At 53.2% G+C, this 18,498-nt stretch overlaps 3 protein-coding genes across 3 annotated transcripts; 2 read left to right on the top strand and 1 right to left on the bottom strand.

Moving 5' to 3' along the window:
• Window positions 1–273: 273 nt before the first annotated feature.
• Triagg1_2604 (uncharacterized protein) lies at window positions 274–3,929 on the top strand (the record flags this gene model as incomplete). Its single annotated transcript, XM_062896804.1, has 5 exons — window positions 274–1,557; window positions 1,645–2,535; window positions 2,595–2,667; window positions 2,726–3,461; window positions 3,557–3,929. 5 exons carry the CDS (start codon window positions 274–276, stop codon window positions 3,927–3,929), a joined length of 3,357 nt encoding a protein of 1,118 aa, XP_062758221.1.
• A 1,140-nt stretch (window positions 3,930–5,069) lies between these two features.
• Triagg1_2603 (uncharacterized protein) lies at window positions 5,070–9,897 on the bottom strand (the record flags this gene model as incomplete). Its single annotated transcript, XM_062896803.1, has 4 exons — window positions 5,070–8,778; window positions 8,833–9,100; window positions 9,176–9,554; window positions 9,628–9,897. The coding sequence occupies 4 exons, from the start codon at window positions 9,895–9,897 to the stop codon at window positions 5,070–5,072; spliced, it is 4,626 nt and encodes a 1,541-aa protein (XP_062758220.1).
• Window positions 9,898–13,096: 3,199 nt separating this feature from the next.
• Triagg1_2602 (uncharacterized protein) lies at window positions 13,097–17,692 on the top strand (the record flags this gene model as incomplete). Its single annotated transcript, XM_062896802.1, has 2 exons — window positions 13,097–17,406; window positions 17,476–17,692. The coding sequence occupies 2 exons, from the start codon at window positions 13,097–13,099 to the stop codon at window positions 17,690–17,692; spliced, it is 4,527 nt and encodes a 1,508-aa protein (XP_062758219.1).
• Between the last annotated feature and the right edge of the window lie 806 nt (window positions 17,693–18,498).

Raw genomic sequence — 18,498 nt, 5'->3', positions numbered from 1 at the left:
AACACAGATTTGTGCATTAGAAAAAGAGCAACCTTTGATAGATAGAACTGGTTGGTGTCTTGGAGAGCAAATATTCACAGCCAAAAGGTGCACAGCGGAAGAGGCACACTAAAGAGCTGGCGTTAAGTGGTGGTGGGGTCAGACGCGTCCAACCGCGTCGCAAGAAACTCACGACTGCCTTCTCACCACCAACTTCCATGCGAATAGCAGCACCAACTGTTTTCACGATCACCTCACGCAGCCGATCAGCTCTGACGCAGTTCATTGGTAGAGATGAGTTCAAGCACCTCACGGCGGCGGCGACGTGTGGACGACGATGAGGACGACGATGACAGCAGCACTGAAGGCCACGGTTCGCCTTCTGGAGACGAGAGCTCCAAGCGACGACGATTGGACCCTGATGACGACGAGCAGCCGCAGCGAAGCACCGGTCAGCCAGATAATGGCAAGGGAAAGGGCAGGGACGGTGGCAAGGACAGCTTTCAACCAGGTGCCATCGTTCGAGTCGCTGTAGAGAACTTTGTCACCTACGAAAAGGCCGTCTTCTTCCCTGGCCCGAATCTCAACATGGTCATCGGCCCCAACGGCACGGGCAAGAGCTCTCTGGTCTGTGCCATCTGCCTGGGGCTTGGATATAGCCCCAAGCACCTTGGCCGCGCAGGGACCGTCAAGGAGTTTGTCAAGCATGGCAAGGACACGGCAACTATCGAGATCGAGCTTTACAAACGGGCCCAGGACCGATCCAACTATGTCATTCGAGTCCAGATACGCCGTGAACAAAATGCCCAAAAATGGTGGCTGAATGGCAAGGAGACGACGCACAGGAGGATACAGTCGCTGATGCATGTGCTCAAGATACAGGTGGACAACCTGTGCCAGTTTCTTCCACAGGACAGAGTCGTCGAATTTGCCGCCTGTACCCCGGTGGAATTACTACACGAAACTCTGCGAGCCGCTGCTTCCGAGGAAATGCAAACGTGGCATCGACAGCTCCGAGAACTTCATAGGGACAAGAAGGGAGTGGCCGAAGCCGTGCACGAGGACGCCGAAACCCTCAAGAACCTCCAAACTCGCCAACAAGGCTTACAGGCCGACGTGGATAGAATACGCGAACGAGAGGAAATTCAGGAGCGAGTCAGCAATCTCAAAGGCGCCCTTTCCATCGCTCAATATCAAGAAGCACGCAATAGCCACCTGGCGGCAAAGGAACGTAAGAAAGAGGCCGAGAACAGATTAAGGCGCCTTGAGAGTGAGAGCGGGCCATCTTTGGAAGCAGTCAACCAGAAGCAGGTCTATACTCAACAGACTGAAGCCGCCATCCCGTCAAGGGTAAAGGCCGTTAGGGAATCCCAGGTAGCGGCGCAGAGTCTGGCACAAGAAATCAGTGCTGCAGTCGACGACGTCAAAGAGTGGTCGAACAAGATAGGTGCGGAGCGCAAGGGGTTCGATGAGAAAAAGAAAGAGGTTGCAACATCAAAGCAGAGGATCACAAATCTACAGGGAGATTTGCAAAACAGGCCTTCCAACTTCAACGCAGGAGAATGGAATCAAAAGATTGTAAGAGAATTTTGTCTTGTCACACCTTTTATAGCTTGATTTCCCTTCTTCCATTCTTCAAACTAACAATTCTGGTCTCTCTTATAGCGAGCCGAGGAGCATAACCTGCGCGAAGTTGAAGCAGATCAGCGCCGACTAGTCGCTGAGACAGAGAGAGTCAAAGGAGTTGGAAGGGCCAAGATGGATGAGCTGCGGAAACTCAAGACAGACTTGGAGTCTCTTGACACACAAGAGGGCCAGCAGCTAAGCTTCATGCGGAGGCACTTCCCGGAACTAGCGACGGCTTGGGATTGGGTTCAAGAGCATCAGGGTGAATTCGAAAAGGAGGTTTTCGGTCCACCCATGCTTTCTTGCTCAGTTAGAGACGAGCGGTACTCAGACTCAGTCCAGGCCTTGCTGCAAAACGACGACTTCCTCTGCTTCACAGCACAGACCAAAAACGACTACAAGAAGCTGACCAACCAGCTGTACCGCGAGATGAGTTTATCTGCCGTTATCAGAACCTGTTTGCAGCCTCTTGCGGCTTTCAGGTCTCCTGTCAATATCGATGAAGCTCAATCGCTGGGTCTGGATGGCTTCGCGCTCAACTATCTGGACGGCCCTGAGCCTGTTCTTGCCATGCTATGTGCTGAAAAGAGATTGCATCAGTCCGGCATCTCGTTGAGAGAGCACACTGATGACGAATATGAGAAGCTTGTCCATAACGGGAAAATCAACCAATGGGCAGCCGGAAGGCAGCAGTACATAGTTCGTCGACGAAAAGAGTATGGCCCTAATGCAATGACAACAGTCGCCAAGAGGATCCAACCGGGAAGATTCTGGACCTCTCAACCCGTGGATTCGCAGGAGAAGGCTGAGCTCAACAGGCGACTAACAGAGGTCTCCGGCGAAGCAGAAGTCATGAAGGCAGAGTATAAGGAGCTGAGAGAGCAGACCGGACCTTTGGAAGAACGAAAAGCCGACATACAGGGCAAAATTGTAAGTCAGCCCATCATTTTAGGCTGGATATAAGAACTGCTATATTAACGTCAGACAAGGAACAACTGAGAACAGAGAAGAATGCGCTGCAGCGAGAATTCACCAAGTGGCAGTTGATACCACAAAAAATAGGTTCGTGTTCCCAAGAAGTAGCCTACAATTCTGTTCTTTGACCTGCTAACTGAGTCAGAATCCGAGGAGCGCCATAAAGAGGCAAACGAGCAGGCCATGAGAGAGGCCCGAGAGAGAATCGTCGACCTCGGCTTCGGATGGGACAAGGCGGTAGTAGAAAGAGCCAAACTGGTTCTTCGCCATCAAGAGGCCCTCGGCCAAGTTGCAAAAGCTCATGATGAGCTCATTGAGGCCAAGATACGACTCATTGAGGCCAAGTCCGACATTAAAGGCCTCAAAGCCCGCAATTCTAGTATAATGGAGAGGCTTGAGGAAGAGAGACTCGTCGTGCAGCAAGCTACCGAAGAAGCTACCCAGGCCAGAGATCTAGGTCGCGGACTGCTCGACAGGGTTCGGGACCTCATCAACGACAACCCCGATAAGAAGGATCTATACAGCTCCCTGGCTGAAAACAGATCACCAGCAGATATAGAGATGGACATCTCTGCTGAGCAGGCGAATCTCGAGCTCATTCACGCAGCCAACCCCAACGTCATTCGAGAGTTTGAGAGGCGTGAACAGGAGATTGCTAAACTACAGAAGAAAATGGAAACATTAAGCAGCAAACTTGCCAACTTGACTGGACAACTGGATGAGCTGATGGGTAAATGGGAGCCCGAGCTGGACGCCTTGGTGTCCAAGATCAACGATGCCTTTGCCTACAACTTTGAGCAGATCAGCTGTGCTGGTGAGGTCCGCGTCCACAAGAACGAGGATTTTGACCAGTGGGCCTTGGACATTATGGTCAGATTCCGGTACGTCTTCTTCCCCCTTTTCCTCTCACCCCCTTGGCCGCCTCCTTCATACATGAGAACATGAGCTAACCAAGAGAACGTATGACGAACTACAGAGAAAACGAATCTCTTCAGCAGCTCAATGCCCATCGCCAATCCGGCGGCGAGCGCGCCGTCTCCACAATCTTCTTCCTCATGGCCCTCCAGTCCATGGCACAGTCGCCCTTCCGCGTCGTCGACGAAATCAACCAGGGAATGGACCCCCGCAACGAGCGCATGGTGCACGAGCGCATGGTCGAGATTGCCTGCCGCGAGCACACCAGCCAGTACTTCCTCATCACGCCAAAGCTGCTCACCAACCTGCGGTACGACCCCAAAATGAGGGTGCTCTGCATTGCTAGCGGGGAGCACATGCCCAAGGATGGGACCAAGCTTGATTTTGGCAAGTGCTTGAAGATTCAGAAGACGCTTATGGCGGCTGCGGCGTAGGTATCGTGAATCTTTGCTTCATCGTTTTTTTGTTGTTTTTTAACCATTTGGATGGGGTCTTTTGCTTTTTGCTTTGTTTGGCCTGAGCTTTGGGCGGCAGGGCGTTTGGCGGATTTTATGTACTCGCAGAATTTGCATGTTGGGGCATATGAAATGATTCAGTCCCAGCAACGTTGCATAGGTATATATACATATGCATGCATGAGGCTGAAAGCCTTCATCTTAAGCTCGAGTCCCGCCCGACTTTCTTCACACATCCATCAATCACATCAAGAAACCAAATGGAAACAGTATAATGTGGTTTTTAAAAAAGAACCAGGCAATTCATCTCTCATCATTTAGTAAAGTAATAAATAAGCCAAACCATGCAAAAAAAATCTCACACAGAAAATAACAAAAGTGTTTAAGGCATAAAATCCCCCTTTTTGCATGATTCTTTTTTAAGTGTCCACCTTGAGCGGCCCCCCCGACAATGGAAAAAAAAGAGAGGCGGCGATGAAAAAGAAAAAGAATCACGCGTATACTTCCACAATTATTGTACAAACAAAGTGTAAAAAGGCGTCTTGTGTCTCCCCCTTATATTCTTTCTTCCCACGTCGACGCAAGTGTAAAAAATCAGACAAATAAAAACAAACCGCGGAGAGAGAGAAAAGCAAAAAAAAAAAAAAAAAAAAAGTTGATAATAATAATAACCGAAGAAGAAGAAGAAATATGGCGTTTCAAAAAAAAAACGAAAGATTCACATCTCTCCTGGAGAAGGAGAGCAAGCGCATGCGCCGTACGCGACAGGCCGTTATGTGTATCGTGTCATAAAAACAAGTAACTAGGCTCATGCTCAAACGAGCTGTGCCTTGAAGATGGTAAGAAACCGGTATTAAAGGAGAGAATAGGAATTGAAGATGAGGTGTACTAGTAAACAACAAAGATTTTAGGCATATCAGTGGCGTGTAGTTGAGCCAGGCCATCGTGAATGGCGAGTAATAAGCAATCATCATCAGATTATGAAAGCGGCAGGGGGAGTGCCACGACTCTTCAAAACAGACAGCATGGGCGAGTATCTGAGAGGCATAGAAAGGTGGCAGGATGGTGGGTATATGTCGTCATGCAAACGTAGCAATATCCAAAACATAATATTTTGGTTTAGCCTTGCTTGGGTTTCTCTGCGTCGTCGTGATTTTCCGTATCCAGTCGCTTTCTCCAATCCGCAAGGTTGCCACTCATGCCCATGCCGATAGGGGTATCGTCCTCTTTCTTAGAGGCGTTTGCGGACTCGAAATCGAAGTTGGTACTCAGACGGTAGTTCTTGTTTGTCGTCTCCCAGTGGTTTCGAAGAGTCTCCAGCTCGGTAGCCAGATTGTCAAGAGCGGCGCTGTTTCGGTTTCCTAGGTTGCTATCCCCATAGATACTCTCACCCTCAGAGCTTTCGTTACGGCTGTGGCCGAGAGCGAGGGTACCGAGGCTACCGAGACCCATGCCATTCGCCGCCGCCATCGCATCGGCGTTCATGCTGACAACATGCCGGCTGCGGCGACGGTAGGTATCGACAGAGTGCTCGACTTGATCAAGAAGCAGCGAGACCTTTTGCTCAGCATCGGACGCGCGCTGCTCGAGAAGGGCGTTCTCGGATTGCAACTGCTCAAGTTCCTTCCGTTGGGTGCTCAGAGATCTGCGGGCTTCGTCGCATTCGTGCTGGCTATCTGCCAATTCGACCTTGAGACCCTCAAGGCTCTTCTCTAGCTGTGCAGCAGAATCGTGGAGCTCAGCTTCCAAGCCAGATATCTTCGCCTGCAAGGCGGTACGCTCGTTCTCCCACCCGGCGGAACCAGGCTCGTTGGGACCAGCCTGCAGTCTATCCTCAAGCTCCACAACTTCAGACTTCAAGCGGCCATTCTCTGTCTTATAGCGTGCTAGCTGCTCCTGAAGCTGCTTCAACATCTTCTCTGTTCCCTTAACATAATGCACCGCTGACTGATAATCGCTCTCGAGCTGGGATAACTTCTCACGGTACGCAGTTTCAGAGTCTTGGGCTTGGATGGCGAATGTCTGCTTAGTCTCTTCGTGAGCGGCATTAATGCTGGCCAGCTGAGCCTCAAGCTCTCGCAGGCGACTCTGCTGCTCAGGAGAAGTTGTCCGTGGGCTCGCGAAGCCGCGGGTTCTGGTGGCACCAGTGGGGCTAATGCCTCGTTCGACAAGAATATCCTTGAGTGCGGTGTGCTGCACAGTCATGGCGTTTGTTTCAAGCTGCTGAGCCGCCAGCTGGTTCTTGATATCTGAATGAGCAGCCTGGAGGCCTTGGTTTTCCCTCAAGGCGGATTGGAGTTGTCGTCGAATACCAACGCCCTCACGGCTGGACTGCTCCTGGTACTGCTCCAGCCCAGCAATGCGCTCCTCCGCACTGCGCAGTCTGTCGGCAGCTATGTCTGCTTCCTGCTGGTATTTCTTGACTAAAGCGTTCGCAGCAGTGAGCTGGTTTTGAAGTGCAACGGCACGTTCAGCATCTCCATTATGCGCAACTGAGTCGTCCTTGGCAGTGAGCTTGTGAAGTCCTGAAAGGACAGCTTCCCGATGCGTGCGTGCTTCAGTAGCGTGTTTCTCGGCAAGCTCTTCGGCGTCTCGTAGACGTTGGGTCACAGCAACTAATTCTGCTGTGCGCGCTTCGTGTTCAGCTTTGAGCTTGGTCAGCTTCCCTTCGACCTTCTCCCTTTGGGTTCTCTCTTCTTCAAGTTTTGTCTCGAGGTGGGCGCTCGCATCCTGTGAGGCTTCAATGGCGGCCCTGAGAGACTCAAATGTCTCTTCTCGACCATTTGATGATTCGGCAACTTCGTCAAGCTTCCTCGAAATAGTCTCTTTTTCGACTCTCAGCAGTTCCAGAGCAGCCACGGCCTCAGCGGCAGCCACTGCTTGCTCCCGGGCTTCACGCTGCGAGAAGTGAAGCTCCGCCTTTAGACGCTCGACTTCCCCAGAATTTTGTTGTTTGTAAGCCTCCAAATCGGCCATGCGCTTCTGGGCGGCCGATGTTGTGTCATCGGCAAGCTTGCGAGCTCTCTTCTCGGCATCAAGCTCGGATTTCGCCGACTCCAGCTGCGTCTGAAGACTCTTTTGGTGGTTGAGGGCTGATGCCAGCTTCTTGCTCATATCTGCTGATCGAGCAGCAAAATCGTCTCCGCCTTCAGGCTGGGGGGTACTTGATACACTTCCGGCACTCTGAGCAGCCAGCTTGGCTTTGGCATAAACGGCTTCCTGAATGGCGACATCTCGTTGCCTTTCCGCCTCCGCTATCTGCTTGGCAGCAACAATAGCTTGCTTGTCTACAGCATTTTGAACGTTTGCTAACTCTGTGCGCATAGCCAAAAGAGCCTCGATCAGCGGTCGGTCTTCGTCGTCAAAGGACTCGACAGCTTTTCCATCCAGTGCGGGCCCCATGGAGGCATTGGGAACATAGCCACCTTTCCTGGCCAACTCGAGTTCCGACGCATACCACGCATTCCGATTTCGGGCATTGTCAAGCTCCTTGAGAAGAGCAACAGTCTGCGAATTTCGGCCAGATGAACGTCGGTTGAGGTTGGCGCTCATCGGCTTGGCTGTATGCGGAGGTGAAGCCGGTCGAGTTGGCGCAGGCCTCTGCATGCCTTCAGGGGGACCTCTCTGCATCCCTTCAGGGGGACCTCTCTGCATCCCTTCTGGTGCAGCTCTCTGCATCCCGTCAGGTGTAGCCCTCTGCATAGCCTCTGGCGTTGCCCTCTGCCCTTCTGCCATGCCATCGATCGAACCCGGGTTAGCGCGCATTTTGCCCCTGGGAGGTTCGTTTCCGCCCAAGGAACCTTGTTTAGATCCCGTCCTTGAAACTTGAGTAGGCGTGGTGGGTGTTCGTCGTCCGTTGACAGGATTACCCGCTGCAGATATGGGTGCAGAGGTGGGTGCGGGTGCATCGTCCTCAGGTATAACTTCGCGGGTTATTGGTGACGGGGCAGACGTCAGCTGGGGTGAGCCCGTCGGCGCCCGATCAACTGATGCACCTCGGACACGACCTATGGCAGATGGATCAGCAGCCGGCTTCGCAGGGGTTGGGCCTTGCGGAGGCGGTCCAGAGGGGCTAGCATTCGCGGCAGCTCTAGGCATCTGCATCCTGTTTCCGGGAACTCCTGGGCCTCCCGGACCTCCAGGACCGGGGGGGGCTCCGGGAGGGCCTCCGGGAGCCCTTGGTGGCGCACCAGCCGGAGGAGGTGTACCCGGTCCTCCAAGGCCTGGTGAGCCGGTTGGTTCCATGCCGTTGGAAGCAATTCTCCGGGTAGCTGGTCCGTTGTTGATGCTTGATGGGCCACCGACAATCATGTTTCCAGGATCGGGAGGGCCTCCTCCGTTGGAGACATCGCGCGTCGGTGGCTGTCTGTTGGGATTCGATGCATCGCTAGGCCGTCGCGCTTGGGGTATTCTCTGGGGCCCTCCTGGAGCATCGTTAGGATACCGAATCTTAGTCGTGTCCAATACGTAGAGAATGCCAAGATCGTTAGTAGACGAAGAAGCAGTGCTAGGTTCCCCGCCAAGCACAACAATGGATTTTCCAACCGTGGTCATGCTGTGTCCAGATCGAGCCGAGGGAGAGGGGCCCATATTCTGGAAAGTATACCACCTCCGCTGCGTGATACGAAACGCCGCAAGGTCTCCCAGATCAGTGCCTTCATCGGTTCTTCCTCCGAAAATATACATGACGTCGTCCACCAGAGCAGCAGCGTGGCCTTCACGAGGAGCGGGTATATAGCCGATGCAGTCTAGCTGCGACCACTTGTTGACTGCGGGATCGTAACACCAGACGTCGTTGAACCATTGGAAACCATTCGTGCCGCCAAACCTAAGAATGGTCAGAGAGGACAACGGCTGTAGAGGGCCGGCCGATTACACATACAGATACATCTTATCGTTGAATGTCACCATGGAATGGTTCGTTCGCGCGGCGGGCATCTTGGGACTCGCTTCTGCCTTGAGAAGAATTTCCCATCGATTGGTCGGCGACTGCAGCTGGTTGAGATCAAACGCAGAGAGATCGTTCATAAAAAAGCCCTCGACTTGACCACCAAAGATGAATATCTTGGAGCCAAGAATGTTAAGCGAGTGGCCATATCGCCCCGATGGACGAGGCCCTGCGGGCAGGGCACGGGACCAGTGCCGTGTTGCTACAAACAACAACTGTGGTAAGATTTTCGACGCCCTTGCCATTTATGGGAATTCAATAGGTAATGAAGACTCACAAGTATTAAGTAGATATAGGGTCTCATCCAAGATGTCATTGTCATCAATTTTGGTGTCTCCGCCATAAACGATGAATGCATTGCCGACTAGCAGACTAGAATGGCCAACACGAGGCCCCGGGCCCTCGGCGGTTGTCGCCAGAGGGTAACATGTCATGCTACCACCGGCCTCGATCATCCAAAGGTCGCCCTTTACAGTCGAGGAGTTGATCAGACCACCCATGAGATAAACATCTCCCTCCTTGGAGGCGACCGAGTTGACGGCGGCGCCATATCGAGGAAATGGGCTGGGATGCGACGACGTGTACGTCAAGCGCCGCTGCGACCACGGATAGAGCGAGGCATTGGAAGCATTGCTGACGGGCGGCTGGTTTCGAAACTTGAGGGTTTGCGCGTGTTAGATGTCACACAGCGGTAGTCGGTTGGATTAGCTCCAGATGGAGGTCACTCACAGGCAAATCACTCGGCTGGGACGTATCAACGCTTCCTGTGCGGCGGCCATGGCCTTGGGCTTGGCCCTGGTCTGGGCTAGAGGTATTGGTGTCGTTGTCGATAGAATGCAGGCTTCCCGTTGGCGTCGCGCGCTGCAATGCTGTGTTCTTGTCGTCTCTAGCCACTGCGCGCCCCGGGGCGTTCTGGATGGACCCCTGAGAGCCTGAGCTGCCGTCGCGACTGGTTGTCGTACGGTCCTGGTGCTTCTTGGACTTGAAAAGAAACGCCATGGTCGGCTGTGGACCGCTCGCTGGCGGAATACGGGCAGAAGCGTGTTCGCAGGCGGGCCAAGGACGATGTGGTGGTTGTCGAGGTTGAGGTTGAGTTTAACGAACGTGGGTGAATGGCGACTGGGAGAATCTCCAAACGAAACAGCAACGAGAACGAGGGGATTGCGCGCACTCGCACACGATGCGATGACACAGACGGCTCGACAAGGCCAAAGAGAGTGACTGGAGAATTGTTAGGAAAGAAGGGGGTCGAAGCTCGAGCGTCGAGATGGCTGGACAAGCATCTGTGGGAAGTATCCGGGGGAGTATCGCCGAAATTTCAGTGGCCACCTATTTTGGGGTTTGGGGGGGGCCCTGATGCTGATGCGTGAAGCAGCAATGCTCGTTTGCTCTGCCGTTCGCGAACCTGCGGAATGGGAGATGCAGCCTCACAATTGCTCGGAAATAGAGAGAAGAGCTGAGGACTTGAAGGCGGGAAAAGCCACAGCGACTGCTGGTGGTGATGGATTGCCCAGAGATTGGAGCTGGCACGGGGGACAAAGACAAAGGCGTCCAGTCGACCAGACTCCATCCAGTTCAGTTCAGTTCGTTTGTGGTGCTGGGCTGCGTTTCGGCCTCCTGTCACAGTGCCAGGGCCAGGCCAGCGGGCCAATTAGCGGGCGACGCTGGTCCTTGGGGTGCTTGAGTGAACATTTTTAGGGGCTGCAGGCTCACCAATGTGCACTAACCTCCTGTAGGTACTGACGTACCGCCGTGCCTCAGCATGGCGCTGTGGGGAACTCCTAACAGCAGTGACCTGGGGGGTACCTGCAGGTGCGCCGGGAGCAGCGGCGATCGCGCGGTCCCTCAGCTGTAGCGCTCTGCAGGTCGGAGATGGCGACGATGTGGAGCAGGCCAGAAATCAAGGGGCTGGAGGGGCAGCGACAGGCATTTCAGCGTCGGATACGGGAAGGCTGACGCAAGGAACAAGAACAATCTGATGTGGCGAGCCAATGCTCTGCGTTTCGTCTGGAAGCCCGTCCGTTCATGTTCGAAAGAGTCCACTGCTGACCTCATCGTGCTCGTGCCTGCATCGGTTGGAGCAGACAGGCAGGCCCCGTAACAGGTGCTACCGTACGAGTACACGTCGATATAGTATTACGATGATACCTAATCTATAATCTACGAGTATTCGTATGCTTGAAAATAGAATTGCGCCACCAGTACAAATATTTCGTATTTCTTATTTCTTCGCCTTGGAATCCCGTCATCTTGGTTGCTCCGCATACCGATACCGTGGTACGGAGTACGGAGTACATGCCACTTGGTAGCCGCCCGGCAATTCCAATGCTGATCGCGGTTGGCTTTCATGCTCCTGATCATTTTATCCCCTATTGTCTCGCGGGCAGTTATTAGCACTCGTGCTATAAACCCGGAAAAGCCTTGGCTGAGTCGGCAAGCTGATTTGCCCCAGTCGCACACGTTTGCGAGCCGCCCACCGGCAGGGGCAAAACCTCGTCGATCATATTTGCCTGCTCCTGTTACCCTGTTACCCTGTTACCCTGTACACGGCCCAGCAATGGGGAGATTTGATGCTTCTCGGCAACACGCGAGCTAAATTTATGCTCTATTGACGGCCATGAAAGGATTCCCCCCCTCTGTCGAGATCAAAGAAAGCCCGCACTTTGTTGATCCAGTCAGCGTGAATTTGTAAGTGAGCTACCAAGGTACCTGGGGCTAATGCATCACGCGTATGTCGTTGTCATCAAGGACTCGTAGAAAAGCGTCCATCTATTTCGAGCTCCAAAAAGGCCTTGGCTGCTTCTAACCTAATACGCGCACAGACAGTCTAATCTAGATTCCTCGTTCGACTGCTAAGCCCTAAATGGCCATTATCGAATGTAGGAACAAAAGGAACACTGTGTGCTGTACTGCTTGGCGGCGTGTCTCATTCAATGTCTTGATGCCAGCAATCTTCACATCAGCCCAGGTACATGTATTGTTGTTTCGTCGGAACGCGCCGACGGTAGCTGAGCACCCCCTACTAAGAACATGTACCTCGTAGGCCACTTACACAGGCCTGCCGTACCTACTCCGGGCTAGCTGATGTCCATGCTGTCTCGCGAATGGTTCCATTCAGCCGCTCAAGGTGCTACCGCAGTATATCGGTTTGCTTTTAGCTTGCAGGCAGATGGTTAATAATAGCCCGACCACCATTGCCGTCAAATTGGATTCCAGCCATCAGGGGAGCATCGGGCCTGGTTAGTATCGACGTGGATTGCTTCACTCGAGAACAAACATTCTAGAGACATGGGGTATCACGTGCTCTCATCGACAGCTGCGAAAAGCCTATCAGGGGAGACGAGGCTCATCCTGATCCTGACAAACAACGGAAAAAAGCTTCAATAAGCCCAACCAACAAATGCACGCCGGGCGGGTAAGCTCTACCGCAATGCCTCGTGTGAAATGCGGTGCCTGAATGGCTTGTTGCGGGATAAGCTTTTTAGCGTCCATCTTTCTCTAGATCGCCACGACACCAGTATCTTCGTGTCTGCCGCTTACCTTGATCACAAGCAGCGTGCTCTCAGCGTCATATCAGCTGTAAACGCCGACTATTTCCCAGCAAGACCATCAACAGAATAGATTATTCACTTGATGTCATAGCCAACTATCAACTACCCACTTTGACACGGTGGCGCGGAGATAAGGGTTTGACTTTCTTTCGGAGTGCTGCTACGGCAAGCAGCGGGACGGATGGATGGCTTCAACAAACGCTGGAGCCGCCAGTCACGGAACTGGGCTGGATAGCTGTAGAATGGACGGCCCAGCCCAGCTTTGGGTAGTAACAGTCGGCATCCTCTGGTCGTGATAGCAACCCGAAGACGCGCATATGCATGGCTGTGGGCTGTACGACCGCTGCATCGGCCAGTGAGCAGCTGGCAATAGACTTTCACAGGTGCAGCGTAACGGAGTCGCCAATAAGCCATGCCAGCCCTCGCCCCGGAACCCAAACTCTCCCCTCCCCAAGGCTGGAAGTGACCGTACCATTCAATCCTCCATCTCCATACTTTTTTTCTCTTAAAGCCGTGCATCAACTTCATCACCCACAGCATCCATTCGACATTCCATTCCGCGAACTCGCACCGCTGAGCATGGGTGCTTGGATACAGTATGACGATTTAGAATATAGTGCCGTGCTCCACTTTAGACCGCGACCGTCATGTCTCTGCCTCAACCGCAACAAACTTCGCCTCCTCGGCACCCACAGCAACGCGCTGCGAGCTTGAGAGAAGCAACGCCCGCCCATCTCGACCATCAGCAGCCTCTGCTGACCCCGTTGCCTGCGCGATTAGACGAGCTGCGAGCCGCGGCCCATGGCCTTCCAGCCGACATGACGCAGCGATCCGGTGCAAATGGCTCACACGCAGCCGCCGCCGCGGCCACCAACGGCGGTGAGACATCGAGATTCAAGGTCCAGTCGACCAGCAGCTCCGACCGCGACTCCCAGTCCAACGAGGCCAACGACAAGCGGCCATCCAGCGCTCCCGGCCGCAAGAATGGCATTTCCGCCGGCGATGCCAAGGACGACAACAGCATCGAGCCTGAGCGACCGATCCGACCGGTAAAACCATCCCTGCAACGCTCAAAGAGCGAATATGCGCCGCGACAGACCGAAGAGTCAGACCATGAAGAGGACGAGATCCACGAATGGGGAGCCAGACATGGCTTTGAAGACCACTACCAGTCGGAACACATTATTTCCCAGCTTGCGAATGTACGTTTCATCAACCTCTCCTGTCCCAGCCCCATCTTGTCGAAGCTTTACAACACCCCTCCTCCCCCCACCACGGCCTTGATTCGCGGTCTCCCAACCCTTGGTCCGTTCCCGTATAACCCACGACAGCGTGCTGACCCTAGACCCCAGAATTGGTACATGTATTTTACCGACAAGCGACACGAAACCACTGCCAAGCCCAAGGCGGTGCAGTACGAACTCCAAGACTGGCGCCAAAGAGACAGGCTTAAGACGGTGTCTGCAGCTCTTGCTGTGTGCCTAAACATCGGTGTCGAACCTCCCGACCAGCTCAAGACCAATCCGGGCGCAAAGCTAGAGGCCTGGACCGATCCTACCATCCCCCCTATACAGAAGGCGCTTGAGAACATTGGCAAGTCCCTTCAGGCGCAGTATGAGACTCTTGCAATCAGGGCACGTTACAAGCAGTATCTGGATCCCTCGGTTGAAGAGACGAAAAAATTCTGCATCTCTCTTCGTCGCAATGCAAAGGACGAGCGCGTGTTGCTGCATTACAACGGCCACGGTGTGCCAAAGCCAACGGCGTCGGGCGAGATTTGGGTGTTCAATAAGACCTATACCCAGTATATCCCAGTTTCATTGTATGATTTGCAGCAATGGCTCCAGGCGCCCACCATCTTCGTGTGGGACTGTTCAGAGGCCGGTAACATTCTCAATAACTATCATCGCTTCGTCGATAAGCACGACGAGGAGGAGGAGGAAGCCGCACAGCGGGATCCTCATTACGTCAAGACAAACTATAGACCATATATTCACCTAGCTGCGTGTGCGGTCAAAGAGAATCTCCCGACCAATCCACTGCTCCCGGCCGATCTGTTCACGTCATGCCTGACGACCCCGATCGAAATGGCACTCTGGTTCTTCGTTTTGCAGAACCCTCTCAAGACGAATATTAGTCCGGAACGTGCCAAGAAGCTCCCCGGACGCCTCCAAGAGAGGAGGACACCACTCGGAGAGCTTAATTGGATCTTTACTGCCATTACTGACAGCATTGCATGGACTACGCTGCCTCGGGATCTGTTTAGAAAGTTCTTCAGGCAAGATCTGATGGTGGCCGCCCTATTCCGAAACTTTCTCCTCGCGCAAAGGATCATGACTGTGTATGGATGCCACCCCCAATCATTCCCTGCCTTGCCAGACACTCACCAGCACCCGCTGTGGGAGACGTGGGATTTGGCCGTCGACATGGCTCTGGCGCAGCTACCCATGCTGGAGAGAAAGGAAAACGAAGGTATCGACTACGAATACCAGAATTCGTCCTTCTTCACCGAGCAGCTGACTGCTTTTGACGTTTACCTCACCAGAGGTGACGCTGTGGCTCAAAAGCCCCCCGACCAATTGCCAGTCGTCCTCCAGGTTCTCCTAAGCCAACAGCACAGGGTACGTGCCTTGATCTTGTTGGGGAGATTCCTTGACCTGGGACCATGGTCCGTTCAGCTGGCTCTCAGCATTGGCATCTTCCCTTATGTTCTGAAATTGCTGCAATCTGCGGCAACCGAACTGAAGCCTGTCATGGTTTTCATCTGGGCAAGACTCATCGCGGTGGATATCTCGTGCCAGCAAGATCTGATCAAGGATAGTGGATACAGCTACTTTGCCCAAATTTTGAAGCCATCCGAAGCCTTGCCCGTCGTCAATGGCGATGAGCACAAGGCCATGTGCGCCTTTATCCTGGCCATGCTGTGCAAGGGTTACAGAAACGGCCAAATGGTATGCAACCAGACGGAGATCATGAGCTACTGCCTGGCCCACCTGCAAAACGAGGGTAATCCCCTCCTGCGCCAGTGGGCTTGTTTATGTATCAGCCAGCTGTGGCAAGATTTGCCAGAGGCCAAATGGCGTGGCATAAGAGAAAACGCATATGCCAAGCTGGCGTTCCTCACCAAGGATCCATGCTGTGAAGTGCGGGCGGCCATGATCCACGCCCTCACTACTTTTCTCGGAATCCCCGACCTGACGGAAGAGGTCGCGCGGATCGAGGAGTCGATTGCTTGGACAATTCTCGACATGGGAAATGATGGCAGCCCGATTGTACGCAAGGAATTCTTGGTTTTCTTGTCTCATTTCATCATTCGCTTCGAGAGCAAGTTTCTGGTCGCAGCCTATGAGCAGCTCCAAGAGGAAAAGGAATATTTGGTGTTCCCCCCACAAGACGATGGACAAGATCACAAAATGGGCCTGCACTATGCCAGACCAGATAACCGACAGAGAGACGGGACCATCAAGCCAACCGCTCACGGGCTCTCTCACAATACGGTCTACATGGCGTTTTGGAAGCACGCCTTGATCCTGAGCGTTGATCCCCATCCAGAGGTGCAGCGGGAGGCTACGACGGTTATTGACTACGTCCACAACGCTTTGATAAACTCTAACCTCGGCGAGGCGGCTCATGCCTTGATGGGAGAGGTCCAGAGAAGGGCAAACAGGGCGTCACGCAGCAGAAGCACGGCTTCTTTGGGTCCGAGGACTAACGGCGCTCTCAGCCCCCAGCCATTGCAGTCTCCTGGTCTTCTTCGGCGAACGGCTAGCCTTCTCTTCCAGTCCTTCATCGCCGGCGAAGATAAGTCTAGGCCTACCACTCCCAACAGCCCGCTTCCGCCAAAGTCGCCTTCGTCAAAGGTATCTCCGGACCGTGTTTCTGCGCCTCCTGAACAGAATGATTACTCTGGCCCCTCGGCGACGTACCACAACGCCCGCGAGCCTGTTTCTGGCTCGTATGAAGAACGCGACTTGACCAAGGAGCCAAGCCTGCCACTCACGAGCAAGTTCCTTGAGTGGTCCATCGAGTACTTCCGTGAGCCCCAAATGAAGAACACCGAGGCGGATGAGCCTGGCAGTACCGACTACAATGAGAGATTATGGCGGAGGGCCAGGAACGAAGCCATCATGAGAGAAACGCAGCCACTCAAGCACATTGCCGGCGCTCACCGGTGGAACAATCAGCTTGGCATCATAAACAACGGCGCACAGCCTGCCAAGATGACGTTCCATCAGTTCGAAGACCACTTGGCGGTGGCAGATGACGCCAACACAGTCTACGTTTGGGACTGGAAGAAACAAGGACGCTTGAACAAATTCTCCAATGGCAACCCAGAGGGTTCCAAGATTAGCGACATGAAATTCATCAATGAGGATGACCAAGCCATTTTGATGACGGGATCGTCGGATGGCGTAATTCGAGTGTATCGCAATTACGACTCGGAGCAGGACATTGAGCTGGCCACGTCTTGGCGGGCACTCACACACATGGTCCCCAGCAACGTCAATTCCGGAATGGTTTTCGACTGGCAGCAGGCGACGGGACGCGTCCTGGTTGCCGGCGATGTTCGGGTTATTCGGGTGTGGTTTGCCGGGCATGAGACGTGCACGATGGACATTCCAGCCCGATCTGGCTCATGCGTTACCTCGCTCACATCGGACCAGATGACGGGCAACATCTTCGTGGCCGGGTTCGGTGACGGTGCCGTCCGTGTCTTTGACACGAGGCTGAAGCCGCAGGAATCCATGGTACGCAAGTGGAAGGACGAGTCGGATCGCCAATGGATCAAGAGCGTGCACATGCAGCGAGGAGGAAAGCGAGAGCTAGTGAGCGCCAGCCGCAACGGCAAGATCAAGGTGTGGGATATTCGCATGGACAAGGCCTTGCATTCCTACCAGACGACTCGGGACACTCTACGGACGGCGAGCGTCCACGAGCATTTGCCAGTATTTTCAGTGTCAGTTTTGCGTCTCCTCATATACCCAACTCCCAAACAGTGAATCGTAGCTAACGTGATTGTTTATAGGGGCACCTCTGCGCATGTCGTCAAAGTGTTTAACCTGAACGGCAACGAGCTTTCCCGACTCGAGCCCTACTCAAGTTTCCTGCAACAGAACCGGGGGTCTCCCATTTCTGCCACAGCATTCCACCCACATCACCCGATTCTGGGATGCGCGGCACGAGGCGATCACCACATTAACTTATTTACGTGTGAGAAGACTGAGCCTCTGCAGCTTGCTTAGTGGTTCAGGCCACAGCGCTAGATTTTTCTTTTGGAAGGGCGTCTTGCCCATGGAGCATGTTCCTTTTACCCCTGTCTGGCTGGATTATAAACCAATTCTTTGTTCAGTTTTTTTCTTCTTCGATGATATCAAGCGTTCGGCGGTGAATGGGGAAGACGCCGGCACTAGGTTCCTCATGCTTTGAATAGATGCATTGATACTGTACATGCGGAATGGGGTTATGCCCGACGTGTCCTCGACTTTTCATATGTGAAGGCTTTTGGAGGAATGGGCCCCGAAATGGCCTCGGTAGGATTTCTGGCGTTTGGGAGAGAGGGAAACAGTATTACCATAGTAAAGCTTTCAACAGATGAATTATTAGTATAATGAGGAACCATTAGTGCGCTGATTTATGAAATCCCAGTGTATCGATCGGACTGGCGATATCGCAGGGTATTTTAGATGGGTGATGTGATTATGCATGAGAAGAGAGCAGCACATGGGAAATATAAAGTAGACGAAGCTCGGTTGAAGCATCAAAAAAAAGTTCAGCTGAACGATTTCCGCCTCGGCATCTACTTTTTTTTCTTTTCTTCGCAGAGTAGTATTTCGTATGGATTTTTATTAGAGGGTGGACGCCATGCATGAACGGACATGGTTGGCTGTATTCTGCTGAAAAGGTAATTTCCGATGAGGGCCCTTTTGTTTTGGAAAAAAAAAAAAAAATACTCGCTGGGTTTCTAACGAATGTCACAAGATTGGCCTTTTTCGTTTCACTCTTTTTTTCCCCCTGAATTTCGGGAATCGACGTGAATGGCAGTTTGGAT

The sequence above is a fragment of the Trichoderma aggressivum genome (assembly GCF_033847375.1).
Source record: "Trichoderma aggressivum f. europaeum strain CBS 100526 chromosome Unknown scaffold_007, whole genome shotgun sequence".
Lineage (NCBI taxonomy): Eukaryota > Fungi > Ascomycota > Sordariomycetes > Hypocreales > Hypocreaceae > Trichoderma > Trichoderma aggressivum.
Note: the sequence above shows the minus strand (reverse complement) of the source record. Positions and strands in the feature narration are given on the sequence as shown.